General features: G+C 35.0%; 1 protein-coding gene across 3 annotated transcripts in view; it reads right to left on the reverse strand.

Moving 5' to 3' along the window:
- Positions 1-6062: 6062 nt before the first annotated feature.
- Positions 6063-20449, reverse strand: part of TMX3 (thioredoxin related transmembrane protein 3) — a 39490-nt gene continuing 25103 nt past the window's right edge. For all 3 annotated transcript variants that reach the window (XM_025365402.1, XM_025365404.1, XM_025365403.1), the window contains 7 exons: positions 20022-20120; positions 16755-16812; positions 16519-16572; positions 15264-15320; positions 13332-13461; positions 11816-11884; positions 6063-9557 (listed from right to left, as the gene is read on the reverse strand). In XM_025365402.1, the coding sequence (XP_025221187.1) occupies positions 9297-9557; positions 11816-11884; positions 13332-13461; positions 15264-15320; positions 16519-16572; positions 16755-16812; positions 20022-20120 (728 nt within the window). In that variant the 3' untranslated portion in view covers positions 6063-9296. The remainder of the gene's footprint in view (positions 9558-11815; positions 11885-13331; positions 13462-15263; positions 15321-16518; positions 16573-16754; positions 16813-20021; positions 20121-20449) is intronic.

The raw sequence follows: 20449 nt of genomic DNA on the forward strand, positions 1-20449 counted from the left end.
GGCTACACTAACCAAAACAGCATGGTACTGGTACAAAAACAGGCACATAGACCAATGGAACATAATAGAGAACTCAGAAATAAGGCTGCACATCTACAACTATCTGATCTTTGACAAAGCTGACAAAAACAAGCAATGGGGAAAAAATCATATTCAATAAATGGTGCTGGGATAACTGGCTAACTATATGCAGAAGATTGGAGCTGGACACCTTCCTTATACAAAAATAAACTCAAGATGGATTAAAGACTTCAATGTAAAACCCAAAACTATAGAAACTCTGGAAGATAACTTAGGCAATACCATCCTGGACCTAGGAATGGGCAAAGATTTCATGACAAAGACACCAAAAGCAATTGCAACAAAAGCAAAAATAGACAAATAGTACCTAATTGAATTTAACAGCTTCTGCACAGCAAAATAAACTATCAACAGAGTAAACAGATAATCTACAGAATGGGAGAAACTATACATCTGACACAGGTCTAATAACCAGAATCTATAGGGAACTTAAACAAATTTATAAGAGAAAAGCAACCCCATTAAAAAGTGGGCAAAGATGTGAACAGACACTTTGAAAAACAGGACATACATGCAGCCAACAAGCATATGAAAAAAAGCTCATTATCACTCATCATTAGCGAAATGCAAATCAAAATCACAACGAGATGCCATCTCACACCAGTTAGAATGGCTATTATTAAAAAGTCATTTAAAAAAACCCAGATGCTGTCAAGTTTGCAGAGAAACTGAACACTTAAACACTGTTGATGGGAATGTAAATTAGTTCAACCATTGTGGAAAGCAGTATGGTGATTTCTCAAAGAGCTAAAAGCAGAACTACCATTTGACCCAATAATCCCATTACTGGGTATATACCCAGTGCAATATAAAGCATTCTCCCATAAAGACACATGTACATGAATGTTCATTGCAGCACTGTTCACAATAGCAAACACATGGAATCAACCTAAATGCCCATCAATGACAGACTAGATCAAGAAAATGTGGTACATATACACCACGGAATGTTATGCAGCCATAAAAAAGAATAAGATCATGTCTTTTGCGGGGACATAAATGGAACTGGAGGCTAATATCCTTAGCAAATTAACACAGGAACAGAAAACCACATACCACATGTTTTCAATTGTAAGTGGGAGCTGAATGATAAGAGCTTGTGAACACAAAGAAGAAAACAAATACTGGGATATACCTGAGGGTTAAGGTTCAGAGGAGGGAGAGGAGGAAAAGATAACTATTGGGTACTGAGCTTAATACCTGGGTGATGTAATAATACTATGTACAATGAATCCCCATAACATATTAATATAACAAACCTTCACATGTATCCCCAAACCTAAAAAAAAAAAAAAAAAAAGCACACTGTAAAGGGATGAAGAACCGAAGGCCAGGAGGTCAATTTACAGAGAGTAGGTCATAAAGGCATTAATGATAAGGTGATGAAAGTGATTTAGGAAGTCCTGTGGGTATCAAGAAGAATGTTATTCTCATCAGGAGGACCAGAAAGTGCAAAGGAGTATCTGGGTGTGTTCCAGGAACAGCAGAGGTCAGGAAGCTGGAAGGAAATGAGCCAGGAGATAGGTGCACTGGAGTTAAATGTGTTAACAGTGGGAGGCAGGGAGACTGTTGGAAAGCATTAGAAGCTATTTGAATTTGCTGGGGCTGCATAACAAAGTGCCACAAACTGGGTGACTTCAGCAACAGAAACAGTTTCCCAGTTCTGGAGGCTAGAAGTCCAAGGCATCCACAGGGTCAGTTCTTTTCCAGAGGTGTGAGGAAGAATCAGTTTCTGGCATCTGCCCTAGCTTCTTGTGATTTGCTGGTCATCTTTGGCATTCCCTGGCTTGTAGAAGCATCATCACTCCATCTCTGCCTTCATCTTCGTGTGGTATTCTCGACGGGTGCTTGTCTGTCTCCAAATTTCCTCTTTATATAAGAATCAAAAAAGAACCTGAATAGCCAAGGTAATCCTAAGTAGAAGGACCAAAGTTGGAGGAATCACATTACCCAACTTCAAACTGTAATACAAAGTCACAGTGAACAAAACAGCATGGTACTGGTACAAAAACAGGCACATAGACCAATGGAACAGAATGGAGAACCCAGAAATAATGCTGCACATCATAACTATCTGATATTAGGGCCCACCCTACTCCAGTGAAACCTCATCTTAACTAATTACATCTGCAACAACCCTATTTCCAAATAAGGTCACAATCTGAGGTACCTGGGGTTAGGACTTCAATGTATGAATTTTTGGGGGACAGAATTCAAGCAGTAACATAGGCTATGGTAAGGATGTTGGCAATTACACTAAGGAATGTTTTGAGCAGAAAAATGACTTAACCTGCCTTATATTGTGTATTAGTCCATTCTCACATTGCTATAAAGAACTACCTGAGACTGGGTAATTTATGAAGAGAAGAGGTAATGTATGAAGAGACTCACAGTTCCACAGGTTGTATAGGAAGCAAATCTGGGGAAGTCTCAGGAAACTTACAATCATGACATAAGGTAAAGGAAGGAGAAGGAAGCACCTTCTTCGCATGGCGGCCAAAGAGAGAGAGAGCAAAGGGGGAAGTGCCACACACTTTTAAACAACCAGATCTCATGAGAATTCACTCACTATCAAGAGAAAAGCAAGGGGGAAATCCGTCCCCATAATCCAATCACCTCCCAACAGGCTTCACCTCCAACACTAGGGATTACAATTCAATATGAGATATGGGTGGGGACACAGAGCCAAACCATATCACATTGTAAAAAAAATGACTTCAGTTCCTCTTTCAACAGTAGACCACAGTCAGGCTATGACGGAAGCTCTTACCAGGGTAAAGGGTAATGGTGGCCTGAACCCAGATGCTAGTCTTGAAAGCCATGCAAAGTTTGGTTTCTGAATATATTTTAAAGATACAACTGATGGGCATTTCTCACAGATTAGATACACGGTGTTGAAGAAAATAAGTCACAGACAGATCCTGGCTTTCTGGCCTGTAATTCCAGCACTTTGGGAAGCCGAGGTGGGTGAATCACGAGGTCAGGAGATCGAGACCATCCTGGCTAACATGGTGAAACCAGGTCTCTACTGAAAATACAAACAATTAGCCTGGAATGGTGGCACATGCCTGTAATCCCAGCTACTCAGGAGGGTGAGGTAGGAGAATTGCTTGAACCTGGGAGGCGGAGGTTGCAGTGAGCCGAGATCATCATGCCACTGCACTCTAGCCTGGGTGACAGAGCAAGACTCAATCTCAAAAAAAAAAAAAAAAAAAAAAAGATAAAATAATGTAACACAGATTTATTAGTTACACAGATTGTGTATACAGCCTCATAATTTTAACTATTAATTGTTTACTGTGTTTTTGACTGTGTGTTTATAATTGGAAATAGAATTTCCAGTGGTTGCATCAAACAGATGCAGAAACTGGCAAATCAACTTTAATAGAAGAAAACTATTTTTATATAAATTAGTAAATGACCATGGACACTTATGAACTAAGACAATGATGCAAAGATTCCTGTGAAAAATTTAGATGGGTGGAGAAATAGTCTCAGTTTCTATAAATTCAGCTTCACTGGACTTTTTCATCCACCCAAACAAAACTTGATACATTAAAGTTGGCTAAAAACCTTTTTGGATCTTTTTGTTATTAAAAGAGGAGACTGTCACACACATGGGCATGGATGGTGGCTTTACTGCTTACATTTATGGACTCACAGAATCTCAGTCTTGAAGAAACCAATACCGAGGAGTTTTCTAGCTTGAAAAACATTTTCACTGTGAGAACTCTGAGCCTCCAACAGCCCATTTTATCTCGGGATATTCTTTTTGTTGTTTCCTTACCTTGAACTGCGTTCAATTTCTCTGTTAACCTCTATCCATGGAACTACCACAGTTGCAGACATGCTGAGTAAATCTGACCCCTTCATATATTTGAAGCAAGCTGGTATGTTCTGTTTTGTCTTGGTCACTAACCCTCTGAGTCCCAGAGATCAATTATCAGTGCTCTTATGTTGAACAATAGATTGTGTAAGAAGAGAAACTAAGAAAAACAGAAAAATGGAAGATTTCCAATTGAGCATTTTAAGTAAAAACTGAACAATCACAGTAGCTAAAAACTTAATGAAGACTGAAGCTATGACTGTTTTTTGCTGCTGTATATTCAATAGAATAAAAGATATTTCTTAAACGTTTATTGAAAGAATAAATCTGGGCAAAGCAGAAAGATTGCTTAAAGCCAGGAGTTCGAGACTCACCTCTGCTTACAAAAAATTTAAAAATTAGCTGAATGTGGTGTGTGTGCCTATAGTCCTAGCTACTTGGAGGTTGAAGCAGGAGGATCACTTGAGCCCAGGAGTTCTAGGCTGCAATGAGCTATGATCGTGCCACTGCACTCCAGCCTGGGCAACACAGTGAGACTCTGCTTCTAAAAATAAATTTAAAAACAGAATAAATCACACAAAAAATTGCCACTTCTCATTAGTTATCATTTCAGTTTACCAGAGATGAGCTTAGTGAAAAGTTGAGCACTTGACTACAGTGAGGTATGCTAGCAAGAAAATCAGATAATTTTCCTATCTATATTCAATATTCATTATTTTAAATCTGACATTTATGTCTTTCTATTCACATACATCAATCAATAATCTTACTGGTTTATATCTGCTTATGTATATTCATTTTCACTAGAAGCACAGAAACCAGAGGATTTTTCCAAGACATCTGAACCTAAATATTTGTAATTGTTTAATTTTTATGTCAAACTAATTTTTTTCATTTCTATCCTGTTAGAACTTACATTGCAGAAAGTAGCCAAGCAAACTTAAAACATTAGAATTTCACATTCCTGATGACTTGGCTTTTCTCTGTGGTAAATAATGGTATAAATTCTAAATAAAGTGAGAAATCAATTAAATCTAAAAAACATTATAGTTAATATTTTAGCTGTTACTGTATGCCAGTCACCGTTCTAAATACGTGTCATGTGCAACTCATTTCTCTTCACAATCCAACGAGATAGGTGCCATCATCCTCCAATTAGACAACGCGGGAGCAGAATGATTAAGTGGCTCTCTCAACTTTACACAGGTAAATGACAGAAAGAGCTGAACCAGGGAGTGTGACACCGGACCTTCCACACACACCGTGCAATACAGCCACTCAACAGTGATGAGAAGCCTCCATCACACTCCTGTGAAATTTATAAACAGCTGAATGTGCTGTGCTTGACCACCCTTATCAGAAGAGGCCCATCCTAACCAGCCAGTCTGCAAATTCACAGGTTTGTGGGTCCATGCTGTTATTCCTGTGCCAGTCACTCTCATTAAAAGAGATGTCCTTGTTAAAAAATATATATATATATACATATGAAAGTATTTTTAAAATTAACGTTTGTATAAAGCCTTTTTTTCCTAATATACCTGATACTATTTAAAACAAAATTTTTTAGAAACTTGAGGTTTTAAATGTGGTTGTGTGGTGTCAAAGATAATTTGGCAGTTGATGTAAGGACTGAAATTCTTCTCAAAATAAACTATAAGATATGCTTTTGGAAAAAATACTTTAAAATTATCAGGTTGGTCAAATACAAACTATATCAAACCTATGAATCTCAGGTTCTTGATTTGTAATCTAGTAGAATGAGACTGCAATCTGATCTCTCTCTTCTCTAGAATTCTACGTTTCTATAATTATAATTTTAATACAAGGAAACACTTTCTGGAAGACACAGCCGTAGCTGTTGTCTTTGAACACAGAACTATTCTTTTTTGTTTGTTTTGTTTTTGTTTTGTCTGAGACGGAGTCTGGCTCTGTCGCCCAGGCTGGAGTGCAGTGGCCGGATCTCAGCTCACTGCAAGCTCCGCCTCCCGGGTTCCCGCCATTCTCCTGCCTCAGCCTCCCGAGTAGCTGGGACTACAGGCGCCCGCCACCTCGCCCGGCTAGTTTTTTTGTGTTTTTAGTAGAGACAGGGTTTCACCGTGAACACAGAACTATTCTTATTGCAAACAACCAGGATACACAGTAAAAATAACAATTACAGGTTTTCAATGACTTTATTTTAGAAAAACAAAGGTTTACAATTTGTGCCATAGGCAGAATATCATGAATTCAACAAGTTAGTAATGCAGACTTTCAAAAACCTCTATAGATTAGTCCAAAGTAGAAAATTATTTTTTGCCCACTCTTGGACTCAGACACATTCAGAAAAAATATATATTTATAAAAATAAAATGGCAAGCCTAATCCCACCAATTGATAGTCTTAATATCCCACACTGGTTTATTTGATCTCTTAATGCATAAGAATAGTTGAATGATTTTTCCCTGTCCTAACTCCATGTCATATGAAGCAATGATGAAAATATCTGTTACTTTTTACAACACCAAAATAAAAAGGCCCCAAAGCAAAACACAAAAAAAGTCACTAACAAAATCCACTAAACAAAAACAATACTGCTAATTTACCTACTCATATAGACCCTTCCTTAAATCCCCCAGGTATTTGGCATTTTAATGTTATTTCTCAATCAGATACCAGGAAGCAACTATGTGAGAAAGAAAATGAAAATTCTAGGTCTAATACATGTTAAACAAGTTTCAGGTAATAGTAGCTGAGAAAAATATTGATGCATATAATGAAACAAAAAGAATTGCCAGATATAATGCGATGCACAGGGTACTTGATAAAAACATGCAGTTTGTCTTGCTGAAATATCCTTAAATATTATCTGAGCACCAAATTCTGCAAAAGCAAGGATCTAGAAATCTGAATTTAGAAGTTATAGAGAACTTCACTGCAATTAAAAGCTCCAACTTCCTGAAGGACCCCATTATTCACATAGAATCATGACAAAATTCATCATGGAATTAGAATGATACCTATGTTCTTCCACTAGATTCACTTATTAAGAGACCTATCTTTACATGGAAGTAATTTTTCATGGAATGAAACTAACATTCATAGTAATCTCTCATATCACATTGAAGGGAAAAGCACACAAGCAAACAAATTTTAAAATCTGTTTTGTGAGTAGTCTGACAATGTAAATAAACATCTCCCAAAGTAGAAAAAAAAGCAAAATTTTAATACAAAAAGAAATAAAAATTATTCACTTACAAACCACCTACACATTTTGTTTTCCCAATAGACACACTTTAAAAGCACAAACAATATAAGGCAACAGTACAAAGCTGTGAAAAGGGTAGCAGAGAACTGAGGCATTCATTTATAAAGAACATCACAGAATACAAAGGAAGATCACTGGATATTTGCATTCACACTGAGCTTTACTCTTTTTTTTTTTTTTTTTTTTCCTATTAAGGTCTTTCATTTACAGGTAATGATCAACAAGACAAAAATATGCAGATGATTAACTATAAATACAAAAAAAATAGATGACACTTTCTATAGCTATTTCCCCATGTCACTGACTGCTAAGTTTTCACTTCCTTACTAGGCTGAGTTTCAAATGAGGCACCCGTACTCGTGTAAGCTTTTCACTACTACAAAACAAGCTTGACTATTGGGAACATTAAAATTTATCTTCCCAAGAATCACTCATTATTCTTTGGAGAAGAATCTACTTGTTAAAATAACAGCATTTATCTCCGGTTTCCACTTAACAGCATTTCACTCTAGTAGTTTCTGAATTTTGGACTGCATATTTGTTTCATTTCCAAAAAACAGAAATATGGAGTGTCAAGCACTAAGAATAGGTATTTAATTATTAAATACTAAGAGTACATGGATAAAATAAAACAATTACTAGTAATTCCTTGGTAATTAAGATACAAGTGTCCATACTGTCTTGATTAGTATGGCATTAGAAACAAGAGAAGACTGCCCTTGATGACTAAATCGCTAAACAACTTCAGTGTCGGGACCATGAATCACCTATTTTTTGACCATGAGTTACATATTTTTAAATAAATGTTCAATAAAATTCTTTATAGTAGAAAATTACTCAATGAATAGACACTCAAATCTTAGTTGCCTAACATAAATTCTAAACTTGGCTAAAATGAAGGCCTCAAAAATAATTTATCTACAATAAACATACCAAACTGTTACTTTTAAAAAAAGGGTTTTTAGACATTGCTTTGGATAGAATTCCTGTATTAGTTTACAGAAGATGAGAGGTCACTTGATGAAATGGGTGACAGAACTAAGGAAATGGAGAAGGTAACCGGCTGATCACTTTTTCCCCACTGGATGTGACTTGTCACTGGACATGCTAATGTCACTCATTATTCATTATGAAACAGACACGGACAGGTCTACAGCATTACATAATAGATGTGTCAATAAACTTTACGTGCCTGTGGGTACAAACATACGTATTCTGGAGTATAAGTTACCATAAAGTTAACACACTGTAAACATAAAAATATGATACACACTACTTTTCAAAAAGCAGAAGATTTTTATCAAAGGAAATGTTAGAAGAAATCTCAATATATAAAATAGAAATAAAATACTAGGCTGTTCTAGCTAAAGCAGGGTAGGATTAACAGAGACCCTTCCCAACCTACAATGACAGATGAAATACCCATTAAGAGTAATCCAAGGAATGGGTTGAAACCTCTACTCTCAGTAAACCCCGTTCATTTTGCGAAAGTCAATCACAAGACTTTTTTCCCCATTATCTAGGTCCATATGAAAATTTTATGATAATGCAACTGAGTATAAAGTTAAAAAGTAACATTTCTTCTCCTTTAAAAATAACTAACAAAATAAAATCACTATGCTATATAAAACCACATTATTTTTAACCTCAATCTTAATTTGATACATGGAAAAAGTTATTAGTTCTCCTTAAAGTGCCTAAATTTTAAGGACTTACTTTTGTCCATATAAATATTATCCAAAATATATGAGGCAAATGAATGGCAGCAGGGGAGGCATTACTTTTCTATATCACACATGTATCTTCTACCTGACTCACCGATTTAAATATTCTGCCCAAGAATCTTAACTTTTTGTCACAGAATATTCAGATAGAGAAACATGCAAATAGAACTGATGTGTTCTAATCACAAATATCAGGTAAATTTTGATGGAGTGCTCTGTGTTTGTTTCAGACAAACTGTTCATCTCTTTGCTCCAAACACTTCCCCATGTATGGAGGGACTACTTTAATCCATGCAGTTGATATTAGCAAAATACAAATAACATGTTCTTTTCTGTAAAGATCATGATTAAATGTCTAAATTCAATAAATAGACTCTTTAATAATTTGAAGTCCTATCAAATATTTTATAGTAATCAAGTCTCAATCTTTCTTCTTTTCTAATACATCCTTGGGCTCCTGCACTGTAGGCACTACAGATTCTCCGCTGCTTGGCTCCTGCTGTTCTTTGCTCTCTTCTATCTGTTCTTGGTTTTCATTTTCACTTTTAGACACTTCATATCGTTCTTCTATATAACCTCCATCTGTGTCGGCTGTGTAGATTCCATAGCACATGATACTGATGACACCCAGTGGCAGGCCAAAGAGAAAGCAGCCCATCAGTGGTGAGCTCTTGAATATAGACTGTGGAAAGAGAATTAAAACTCAGTTCCCTTCATATGTAATTCTGATATATAAAGCATGATATGAACTTGAAACCACTATAGATTTCTCTTGTTGCTTGTCAACTTGTTTTTAGTTCCAATGAATCAAAGTCAATAACTTCAGCAGTAACTACCATGTTAAAGACACTGTTAAGAGATATAATTTCTATATGCACATACATATGCATGTGTGTGTAGAACCAGCTATCAGCAGGAGAAAAAGGCATCAAATATTCTATAGCCTTTCCTAAAGACACTGATTTTTCTCACACCAACCACAAAGGTCTCTTTAAGATGCTTACTATGTGCAACCAGCAGCTTTAGAGTTGTTTCCTGAACTACAGGAATCTGCTTATGGAGAAGGCTGGGTTATTTACCACAAAGAGGGTACACACATATTCTCTTCACATGACATTTTTAATATTTTTCACTTATCTGGTTAGCAGTAAAGCTTCATTGACTAATTTCCCTCCATTTACACACTGTGTTCATAGCTCCCAGAAAAGGAAGAGTAATTTTAATGAATAGGATTTTCAACTAGAATATACTGCATGAATTGCAACGATAACTTGAGAACATAGACAAGTTCAGAGAAGAAAAAGATCACTTTGGATTGAGGTAAGAAAAGAAAGTTTCACAGAATAAAGATGTGTTTTAGGTAGGAATTTAAGGATGAGTGAGAAGGAGGCAGGATATGGGACAGGTGAGCACCAGGCAATTTGCATCAGCAAAAGCTAATATTCAAAAACCAATGAGGAAAATACTTTAGATGGACAGAGTATTCTGATGTATATCCCTGGAAAAGGGAAGGAAAGTGATCAAAATCGATTATTTTAGTAATATTAATTGTGTAGTGGAATACAATATAGATTGGAGACTGGGCAAGTGGAAGTATGGAAACCAGGTAAAAGAGAACAGCAGCGAGACAGAATGTGATTAGGGCTCAATCCATGCTTGTGGCAACAGGAAAACACAACAAACTGAAGGATACTATGCAAGGAAAAAAACCCAAAGACTCCCAGAATTTACTTCTAAACAATAAATGTTAGCTATATTTTCATGATTGCTTTGGGCCACAATGAATGAAAATGCCCATGTAATAGCTCAAGAAGGACAACAGGAACTAAGTTTAGGGCTCAAACATATTTAGGAATTCCTCCACTGTCAAGTTGATTGACAGTTAAAGCTGGGAGAGGAAGAACAATTTCTTAAGAGTTTCAAGCAAGAAGGTTCAGATTCAAGGACTGCAAAGAGGAAAGAGAGGAAAGGGATGCTGAGAAACACTGACTGGAGAGATGGGGCAGGAGCAGGGAGTAGTGATACTCACAGCAGCACGGAAAGGAGAATGTTAAGGAAGGGATGCTTCAAAGAAATCCAGGGGAAATACATCAACTGATCTAATTAGTTTGATAGAGTGAAAGGAAGAGGAAATTAGAACGGCAGAAATAATCAGGTGCGAGGTGACAGTGAAGAAAGTCAAGGAAATATATATAGAAAGTAAGAGAGACAGGTAATTAGGGGCAGACATGTCAATTCATCTACCAGTGTTGATATTCTACTTACATATAACAACTGTGAATAAACACTGGGACAAACAAATGAAAGTAAACACTGTTAGAAAGGATTTGATCCATCACATTTTAATTCCACATTTAAAATCTTCTATAAAAAGAATAAAAACAACAAAAAAAAAAAAAAAAGGAAGGAGAGAAAAAGGGAAGAAGGAAAAACATCTGTAAATGATCTTAATTATTTACCAACTAGGGAAAAGTACAGAATTAACAGGGATATTTAAAACTTTAATCTAAAATTTTATTTTGACTCCTGCAAAATAAAAAGTGACTTCCCAGCACACATCGTTTTCTTCAAGAAAAATGACCAATTTACAGAAGACAGCACGTAATGGAACTAAAAATTTCCTATTATCCACACTTTCAACAAATCATGGAAATTACTAAGTAAAAAGTTTACATGGTAGGTTGCAGAAATAAAATCTTTTAAGTTATATTATCAAGTTAATTGATTCTGAATTTTAGTTTTAACTCATCAATCATATAATTAGAAACAATTTCCACCTAATGAATATATTTTCTTAAACACTGACTAGTCATATCCTGCAAATTAAAAAGACATATTTTGACCTAATCTTTTCAAATTCAGATTTTTAACATTAACACAGCTAGACATAAAGAACCTATATCTTCTTCATTATCAATGACATAAACTGTCACAACTTACCACAATAGTAGATTTGGCATCAAATACTATTCTTTTCAATCTCTGCAAAATGCTATCACCTCCTTGGGCCTTCAAACAAAGGAAAAGAAAAATTACTTAAGTACTATTACTTCATTTATTTGGTGTTACATAACCTTGTAATCACAGGCCAAATGGTTGACTCCAAAATATTACATAATCACCTGAAAAGGCCATGTGGTAAACATTTAATGTTGTTGTTTTTTGTCTGTTTCATGTCCAGCATTCCTCCTGCCTGCTTGTGTTAACTCACCCTGATTCTACTCTAAAACATTCCTCCTCCTCTATTCGTAACCCACGTAGCTTGGCTGAAGCTCACCCACCCCTGAGTACAGCCTAACCAGCTTTTGAGTTTAGCTGGGACTGCAAAACCAGAGCTGCAGGATACCTTTGCTACTGTGCAGGCAGAGGCTCCCTGAGGATGAAAGTGCTGAAAGGAAGAGAGAGAAAAATTCCTGATGAAAATCAATCAAATCCTGTATTCGGCCATACCTGCAACCTGGCTCATTTTTCAAATTTCCAAGCTCTCTGAGACAATGAAATCTGTTGTTAAACAGTCTGAGTTGCATTCCACTAACTTAAAAATAAAAGCCTGATTATATAGGTGAGTTTCATTTCAACTAATTGTTTTCAAAAATATTCTGTTTGATTAAGAGCGTTTTTCAAACTTCTTCACCTTGACCGAAAGTAGTTATGTTTGTTATTCTGTGAGCAAATTTTATATAAAGTTTGTGTAAAACTGAAACAACTCTCAAAACATAATAATTAAATTTCACAAAAAAAAATGAAGGCTCTTTCTTTTAAATTTTATTCTAGTCTATTGAATTAAGATGCATGCTGGTCACAACCTGGTTGTGACTTGCAGTGGTTTCATGACTTTCTAATACAGGTTGCAATTCACAGTCTGAAAAACACTGCAGTTAAAGTTTATAGGAAAAAAATATAAAATTAAGACTATCCATTCACTTATTTCTGAGAAATATTTTATAGGATTAAGTCTAGAACTCTCCATGGGAGCTTTTATTCTCAATAAATTTCCTCATTTCTTGAGAAATTGTGGTCTTATTTGCAGATTTTCTTAGAAAACCAGTCCTAACAACTTAATCCCACTGTACTTTTGGACCTAGAAACATACTAAGAGACAGGCAAGTTCACTATTAAGATTACCCCACACAATACAGACCTCCTAGCATCCCTAGCCCTCAACCTTAAATGCCAACAGCACCTCCCCATCACCATGACAACCAAAAATACCCTCCAAATAACCCCTAAAAGGACATTGCCATCTTTTAGCAACCTCTGCCATAGAAGAACCTTCTGTATCTGGGAGAATGTAACTCTATTCTGCCTATAATTGGACAGAAGCAGTGTATGGAGATCCAGCCCTCTACTCTGGGTGATGGCCAACTATTCTTTTCAGAATCAGAAGTAAAGAAATGAACTAGTTTCTCCTCTACCCCAGTCCATCATCCCTTTGAAACAGAAGTGAAAAACTTACTTCTACTGTGCCATCCAAAATGTTATTTATAAACTGGACCAAGTCTTCAACATTCTTAATCTGTCTATCCAGCAAGAAATATTGTTGGTTTGAAGTATTCAGTACAACTACAGTTGGGACTGTCAATTCACTGAAAATATAAAAACAAATCAAAATATACATTAAACACAGCAAAGTATTCTGCTATTCATTTATATCTCAGTAGCTATAATTACAGAAGATATTTAATAAATTTGTACTTATTTTATGGTAGAAAATGATCAAACAGACCTAGTATTTATTTTATGCATTCATGACATAACTTTTTCTTAATTTTTTTTGGTATTTCTAGGATATGCAATTCATCTTTAAGTCTTTTCAAATTATCAAAAATCTCAAAAAATTTTTACAATATATGTATTGAAAAAAAATTCCTATGGGTGGATCTGCACAATTCAAACTCATGTTGTTCAAGGGTCAACAGTCCCTTTAATAATTGTATAGATACTTTTTCTTTGTCTTGATTCTTCATTATATCCCACATCTGGTACTTTAATCTTTGGCAAATCCTCTTAAGTTCTTACTGAAATGAGAGGGATAATAAATGAAGTAAGGTGATACTAATTATATTTCAAGATTTTAGCTGAAAATGATGAATGTTACCTTGGATTTGTAAGTTCACCCCCTTCCTCGCTCAGTGTTCTTACTTAGAAAATAGAAAACACCAAAATAATCTAATGTATTACAATAACGAATGAAGGCATTTGCTAGATCTATGATACTAAGCAAAGTGAGAGAAAACCAACACAGCATCGTGTTGTTGAACTTCCACTGGGCCCTCAATGCGGCTAAGAGTTAGTGTGTCTCTAGTGAGATTTCCCCATCTTCATTTAGAGGCTAGCTTATTTCTCTAGCCCTCTCCTAAGCCCTGTCATACTTGCTATTACGTTCTGCCTAACTTCTCACTCTTTAGACGTTTCTTAATTATTGCCTCTTCCAGAAAACATTTCTTGAGCCCTTCCACTTTAGTGTGTACTGGGTGCAAGTGTGTGTGTGTGTGTGTGTGTGTGTGTGTGTGNGTGTGTGTGTGGCGGGGGTTGAGGGCGGGAAAGTGTCTCTATGTTCCAGAGCCCTGTCCTACATAGACCTTTTCATACAGTTCTGTAATTAACATTTGTGGTCTTATCCAGTGGACTATAAGCATTTGAAGACAGGAACTCTATTCATTCTTCCATCAACAGTGTCTAACAGTGTACAACATACAGTAAATACTCACTAAATGTTCACTGAATAGAGTGGGTTCTTGTTTCAAATTTATTAATTCAGTACAGGGTTTGGTAAATGTTTTCTAATATCAGTCTTGTGAAGTGGCAAATTAAATCTTTAAATCATAATTTTAGATAAAAATTATTTTAAAACTGCACATTTTTCCTACAAATTTAGTCTACTAAAATAAATTCTAGAACAGTTCTTGAATGCTAAACATTTTCTATTTAATAGTCTTCACATAATTTTAAAGAGATAAAAATTTTAAAATTGCACATTTTCTTACAAAGTTATTTGTCTATTAAATTCTACAACAATTAGTTTTCGAATGCTAAACATTTTCTATTTAATAGTTATATTGCCCATTAAAACTGAACTTCTCAAGGTATGTATTAAGCAGAAGCTATGAAATTTACAGGTTTTGGAAAAATGGCTTCTTTTCAGAATATGAGAAAACATTAAATCAGGAGATAATTTTTTTTTTTTTACTATAGACCAATATTAAAGTCAGTAAGTTTCAAATACAGAATTTGAAAACTAAAGTAAAATATTTAATGGGAAAATATCTGTATCTGAATATGTCAACTGTTTGCTTTTTTTCAGCTATTTAATCCTTCTACCTGTATCTCAGAAACAAATTTAATAATATTAAGATTTGATAGCAAAATCATTCAGCACTTTACTTACTCCATCAGCAAGGTATTTATGTAGTCATTTCCATCCATATGGCCAAATTGAAAATCCCTAACAAACGACAACCAAAAATAAATAAATAAAAGGCAAGGGGGTGGGGAGAGAAAGAGAGAAAGCTCATTAAATATCAAAAAAGTAAATAAAACAATGAACTTAACATTAGGCCTCAGTAAGCCCAGAAACTGTAAACATCTCACATGTAAATCATATACAATAAATTCTGCTAAGAGTGTAAATTCTACTGGCTTCTGAGATACAAATACATGAGTAAAGGAAATTCTAAGACATTTCTACTTGGTTTATGCATATTTAAAATTCAGGGAAATATAAGCTAATCTATCTGAAATATGTTTAAGAAAAATTACCCATTTTCCCTTAAAAAAAAAAAAAGGACTAATCAAAAGACGCTACATACCATGTAAGAAAACTATACAATGACCCATTATTAGAAGACTCAGAATAGGAAAGAAAAAATAATTCAACAATAAAATACATTTATATTGACTGTCTTTTTTTATGGTAGCAACAATGATTCAGCATAGCAAAAATACATGTATTTCTGATGCCATTTTTATTCAGTGATTCTTTTGAGTTTCTGTTAGAATAATCGTCTGCCTATCTCTGACTTCTGATTGCTCATTTATCTCCAATTATAACTACATTTGCATATTTTATTTACATAAAATGCATCTCAAATCGTATCAAGAAGCCAGGTATGATACAAATTATAGATCAAACTGTTTCTTTTTTTTAAAGTGCAGGGCATACCATCAGTGAATTTCAAGATCCAGACAATTCATGCTAAAATGCAATGTGCTATACAGTAGTCCCCCCTTATCCAGTTTCACTTTCTGTGATTTCAGTTCCCTGTGGTCAACCATGGTCTGAAAATATTAAATGAAAACTTCCAGAAATAAACATATACATAATTTTATTACAGTGTATTGTTACAATTGTTCTATTTTATTATTACTGTTGATCTCTTACTGTGCCTAATGGATAAATTAAACTTTATCACAGGTATGTAGGTACAGACAAAATTATAGTATACGTAGTATTCCATTCTATGCAAAGTTTCAGTCATCCACTGGGGGTCTTGAATGTATCTCCTGTGGATAAGTGAGAACTACTGCTATACTTCCCTTCCTTGATTCACCTCTAAAAGCATGAATACTAGTAAGTTTGCTTTATTAAATTACAAAACTGTATTAAAAAAAATAAAGGAATCTCTCAGAATATAAGCACCTACCTATGGAAGAGGTCTCTGTAATCTCTTGCAACTTCCTGAATAATTGACTTCAATCTGTAGAAGAACAAACATATGAACTGGTCATCTGCACTTGAAAAATATAATTTTCCAATGACAGTATCTGCTCTCTTACATCTAATTGCTGCAGGAAAAGTAAGATACCACATCAAGTCTATCTAAAGCCATGTAGTCTGAAATGACCATCTGAAGCTTAAAACCATATCGAGGCATTATACCTGGCATGTTCAACTGATGTATTTTTCTCATCAATAACTGCAAGAGCCACAAGCTTTCCTGAAATAAAGAATGACACATTTGAATTCAATCACCCTTATTACACAAACTGTTCAATCAACACTTTAGTTCTGAGTAGGAAATTGTAAAGTATTTCTAGAATTTAATTCCAATCACCCTACACGTTATATCAAATTAAATCAACAAATTATGGTATATGTTTGTAGAGTGAATCGGTGAATTAGTCAACCTAGGTGACAAATTCCCTTCCACTTCCCACCCCAAAATGTAAATACGAGTAAATATGTAATAATTTATAAACTAAAATTGTACTTTTTATACCAACTTACAAGCTTGAATTGTATTTTTTCCTTGCACCCTACAAATTGACTAAGATAACTTTTTCAAAGGCTAAAAGCATAGGAAATAAGTTGATTAAAAACAAGTTTGCTAAGAATTATTGTAGCTCTAAAACAATGGTCTAGAAGAATAAGAAAATGATTTTTACATGGCCATTTACTTTGGTACCATGATTCAGTACTTGCCAGTTACAATATGCAGAATTAAACTGACTCACATTTACTTAACCCTAAATACAACATAAAGCATATGTATCCTGATATCCTCTAGGAAGCTGGCATGATGTAATAACCAGAAGACTGGTGTTAGAATCAGAAAACCACACACTGCTATCTAGCAGTGTCCATCATGTTCCAGGCACCATACCAAGGCACAGGGGAACAGGGAAGTGCCTCAGTAAACTTCAACCTATTTTCAAAAACTAATACATATTTCATAGAGGTATCGGGAGAGTTAAGTAAGATTAGACGCACAGAAATACGGACATAAACCTGGTTCAGAGCAGGTACATACAAGTAGGATTAAATCAATAATCTTTTAGTATTATCCCTGTATTTTAATGCTGCGTCTAATTCCATACTGCTTCAACACCTGTTTAAATTCTACACAATCTTTAATCTTCTTTTAACTCTCTGATGAAAACAGTTCACAATGGTATCTACCTTCTTGAAATATCTCATCTACTATTCATTTTTTTGTATTATATGCTTCTTTAATTTTCAAATGCCTCTGAGTTTTTTTTTTCAAAATGTCTACAACACGCAGAGAATTCTCCCACAGACCAACAGGATTCTAAGAAACACAGACACAGTTTCTCATATATTCATTCAACAATTATTGAGTGTTAAATAATGTACCACACACTGGGCTGGTTACGAGGACATGGTGATGAGCAAACACAGACAATGCTCTGCGCTTGTGAAAGCACAATACGGTAGAACTGGTAGACATTTTCATCAAATAAATGTCCTGTTAAAAATAAGAATATGCTGCTATAAAAAAAATTATAGTGTAAATTAATGTAGTTTGACGGGGTCAGTAAAGATTTTCCTAAGGAAGCAGTATTTGGTCTGAGTTTGATGGATGAATATGAATTAACTGCATATTTCCAGACAAAGAAAAAAGCATGTAAAAAGATGCTTTGGTGCAAGTGGCATAGCCTTTTCAAGAAACTGTTATCAAGCAAACTTGGGTAAAAATGATAAAATAATAGTAACAATAATAAAAGAAACTAAAAGGTTAGTGTGCCTCAAGAAGGAAGAGTGTGGGGAGAGGCTAGAGTGAAATGAGGCTGGAGATGTAGGCAAGAGTTAGAACTTCTGAGAAAGACACGAGGTGTCTGAAGCCGCAGAGCGTCGGGAGGCTGCTGTGGTGCTAACATAAGAGGACAGGTCGGGTGAAGAGCAGGAGCACGACCACAGCTGATGCCTAACAAGGGCAATTATGTCAGACACACAAAAGAACACTGCCACAGCACACTTCTGTCTCCAAGTTCATCTGGGAAAAGATGTGTTCAGTCGAGCCAAAGCCACTTGTTTGAATCACCTCAAGGTCATGCTATCTCCTATAATTACCATACAAGCAAAACTACTATATTCCTACATTTCTCCCTTTTCCTTCATGTGAGTCTGAAATAATTAAAAAGGCCGGGAACGGTGGCTCACGCCTGTAATCCCAGCACTTTGGGAGGCCAAAGTGCGAGGATCATGAGGTCAGGAGATCGAGACCATCCTGGCTAACATGGTGAAACCCCGTCTCTCCTAAAAATACAAAAATTAGCTGGATGTGGTGGCACGCACCGAGTCCCAGCTACTCGGGAGGCTGAGGCAGGAGAATCACTTGAACCAGGGAGGTGGAGGTTGCAGTGAGCCCAGATCACATCACTGCATTCCACTCTGGCGACAGAGAAAGACTCCGTCTAAAAAAAAAAAAAAAACAAAAAACAAAAAACCAGAATCAGAAAGTAAAACCACAGTCTTTGACACTGTCCCCAGCAACTTCCAATAATGAGCTAATACACAGCTCCTTCTGTAAAGATAAGCAAAGACAGAAATATCACTAGACACAGAACATTAAAAGCAAGCTCAGGTACAGAACAGAAATATCCCCCAAAATGTTAAAAACAGGAGAACGTGTAAGAATGTCTCTAATTTTCATTAATTAGATTTAAGAGCAGGCTATCATAAAGAAGAAGCTCTACGCCTATTATATTTTTAAAAATTGAGTCTTGAATAAAATTTTCTCATTGTTTTACTCAAAAACTATACTTCCAGGCTATTTATCATAAAGTTACTAATGGAAACAAATGTGGCACCAATAACCAAGATTTCTCATTTCTAATTTGCTATAAATTTATAAAACACTTTCTCCTAAAACTTATAGTTAGCTTCTTATAATTTTTATAGTTTGCATCTGAGACCATGTAATCGGCTTCTTATAGCTTTCATTTTTGTATTTGTGTTTATATTTGCATTGCCTGACATTTGCAACAGTGTAACTTTAAGAAACCATGCCAAATTTAATTTACATGTTTCCCTTTCACAGGTAAGAGCAGGCCTTATAAATAGGTTGTGCTAAGTTTTATCTTAACTTCTATCACAAAATCAGTCTCCTGTGTATAGCTTCTTAGTTGGTTATTTTTCTCACTCTCTTATTACCCAGGCTTTTTGTTTTCCTTGCCACCATCAGTTCTATTAGTAAACCATCGCTTTAATCACTGACCCATATGCAAAGGTATATCTTCTGGTAATATCAGTTTATGTTCTCATAAAGAACTGGCATTCAGATCTAAAATAAAAAAATAAGTTAGGAAATAGAGCTTAAATTCATTTCCTACAAAATAAGATTTTAAATAATCAATCACAGAAAAATCATGTAATGTGATGGAGACTTGTAAATATGCTTGTTACCTGTGTCTCCAAGTTCATATAAGAGGAAGCCATCCATAGCAAGGTAGTTCTGAAACCTTTCCCTGTTGATCCATGCTGAGAGATCACCATCTTCATACTCTTAAAACCAAGACAAAGGTTAACAAATTATAGTATAAATATGAGTTTAAGATAGTTATAATAGCTTTAATCTGGTAACAGGTATAAAATGCCTGACAGAGAATCATTCATCCATAAATATTATTTTTAGGAATTTATTGCAAGAGTACGATCAAATGTACAGAAGGATTAATGCACAAAGCAATCTTCATTTATAGCATCATTAAAAATAGCTATATTTTTATTCAAATAAATTCAAAATAAAGGAAATAATTCAAAATAAAGGAAATAAATTCAAAATAAAGGAAATAATCAAAATATCCTAAATTGGAAATAATTTAAATAAATTT

Source organism: Theropithecus gelada, chromosome 18 (assembly GCF_003255815.1).
Source record: "Theropithecus gelada isolate Dixy chromosome 18, Tgel_1.0, whole genome shotgun sequence".
Classification (NCBI taxonomy): domain Eukaryota; kingdom Metazoa; phylum Chordata; class Mammalia; order Primates; family Cercopithecidae; genus Theropithecus; species Theropithecus gelada.